The sequence below is a fragment of the Penaeus monodon genome, chromosome 23 (genome assembly GCF_015228065.2).
Source record: "Penaeus monodon isolate SGIC_2016 chromosome 23, NSTDA_Pmon_1, whole genome shotgun sequence".
NCBI lineage: Eukaryota > Metazoa > Arthropoda > Malacostraca > Decapoda > Penaeidae > Penaeus > Penaeus monodon.
Window position 1 is genome coordinate 39,655,616 of NC_051408.1, and position 512 is coordinate 39,656,127.

The 512-nt window shown below is 33.0% G+C and overlaps 1 protein-coding gene across 1 annotated transcript in view; it reads left to right on the forward strand.

Annotated features, from left to right (window-relative positions):
* The first annotated feature begins 478 nt into the window (after window positions 1-478).
* LOC119588277 (PE-PGRS family protein PE_PGRS33-like) overlaps window positions 479-512 on the forward strand; it is a 14,517-nt gene continuing 14,483 nt past the window's right edge. The window contains exon 1 of the mRNA XM_037936973.1: window positions 479-508. Within this exon, the coding sequence (XP_037792901.1) occupies window positions 479-508 (30 nt within the window). The remainder of the gene's footprint in view (window positions 509-512) is intronic.

Sequence of the window (512 nt, forward strand, 5' to 3'; positions counted from 1 at the left end):
TCCCTAAGAAGATACTTCCTGGAAAACCATTCAACATGAACAATCTATTTTACTTAAATGAAGACCAAAATATATACAGTAGATAAAGGAATAAACAAACAAACATTGGCATACATAAGTAAAAAAAACATAAAAAAAATGGTCATAATAACATTAATTTAGATCTTCTGTCCCTCCTCGGCTTTCTTAGGTTCCTTCAAGCTTCAAGAGAGATACTACTTTGGAACAAGACCTGGATTTCAGAGCATGAATCAAGGTGCTTATTTTTTTACTGCTTTAAATGGAAGACCGAAATTTCCCTATTGCGTGAGAGCATGGTCATGAGATCTTGCTTCATGAGTTTAAATGAGAAAAAAAGAAGTGAAGAAAGAAGGTATCAGATTCGTTGAAGATCAGGATTTTGGAAATAGTGAAGAAATAAGAGGGAGTGGAGGTGATTTTAATATTATTTTTTATCTTAATGTTCAGGGTAATTGTAATGCGTGATTTCTTCATGGTTATGCCAGAGGTAT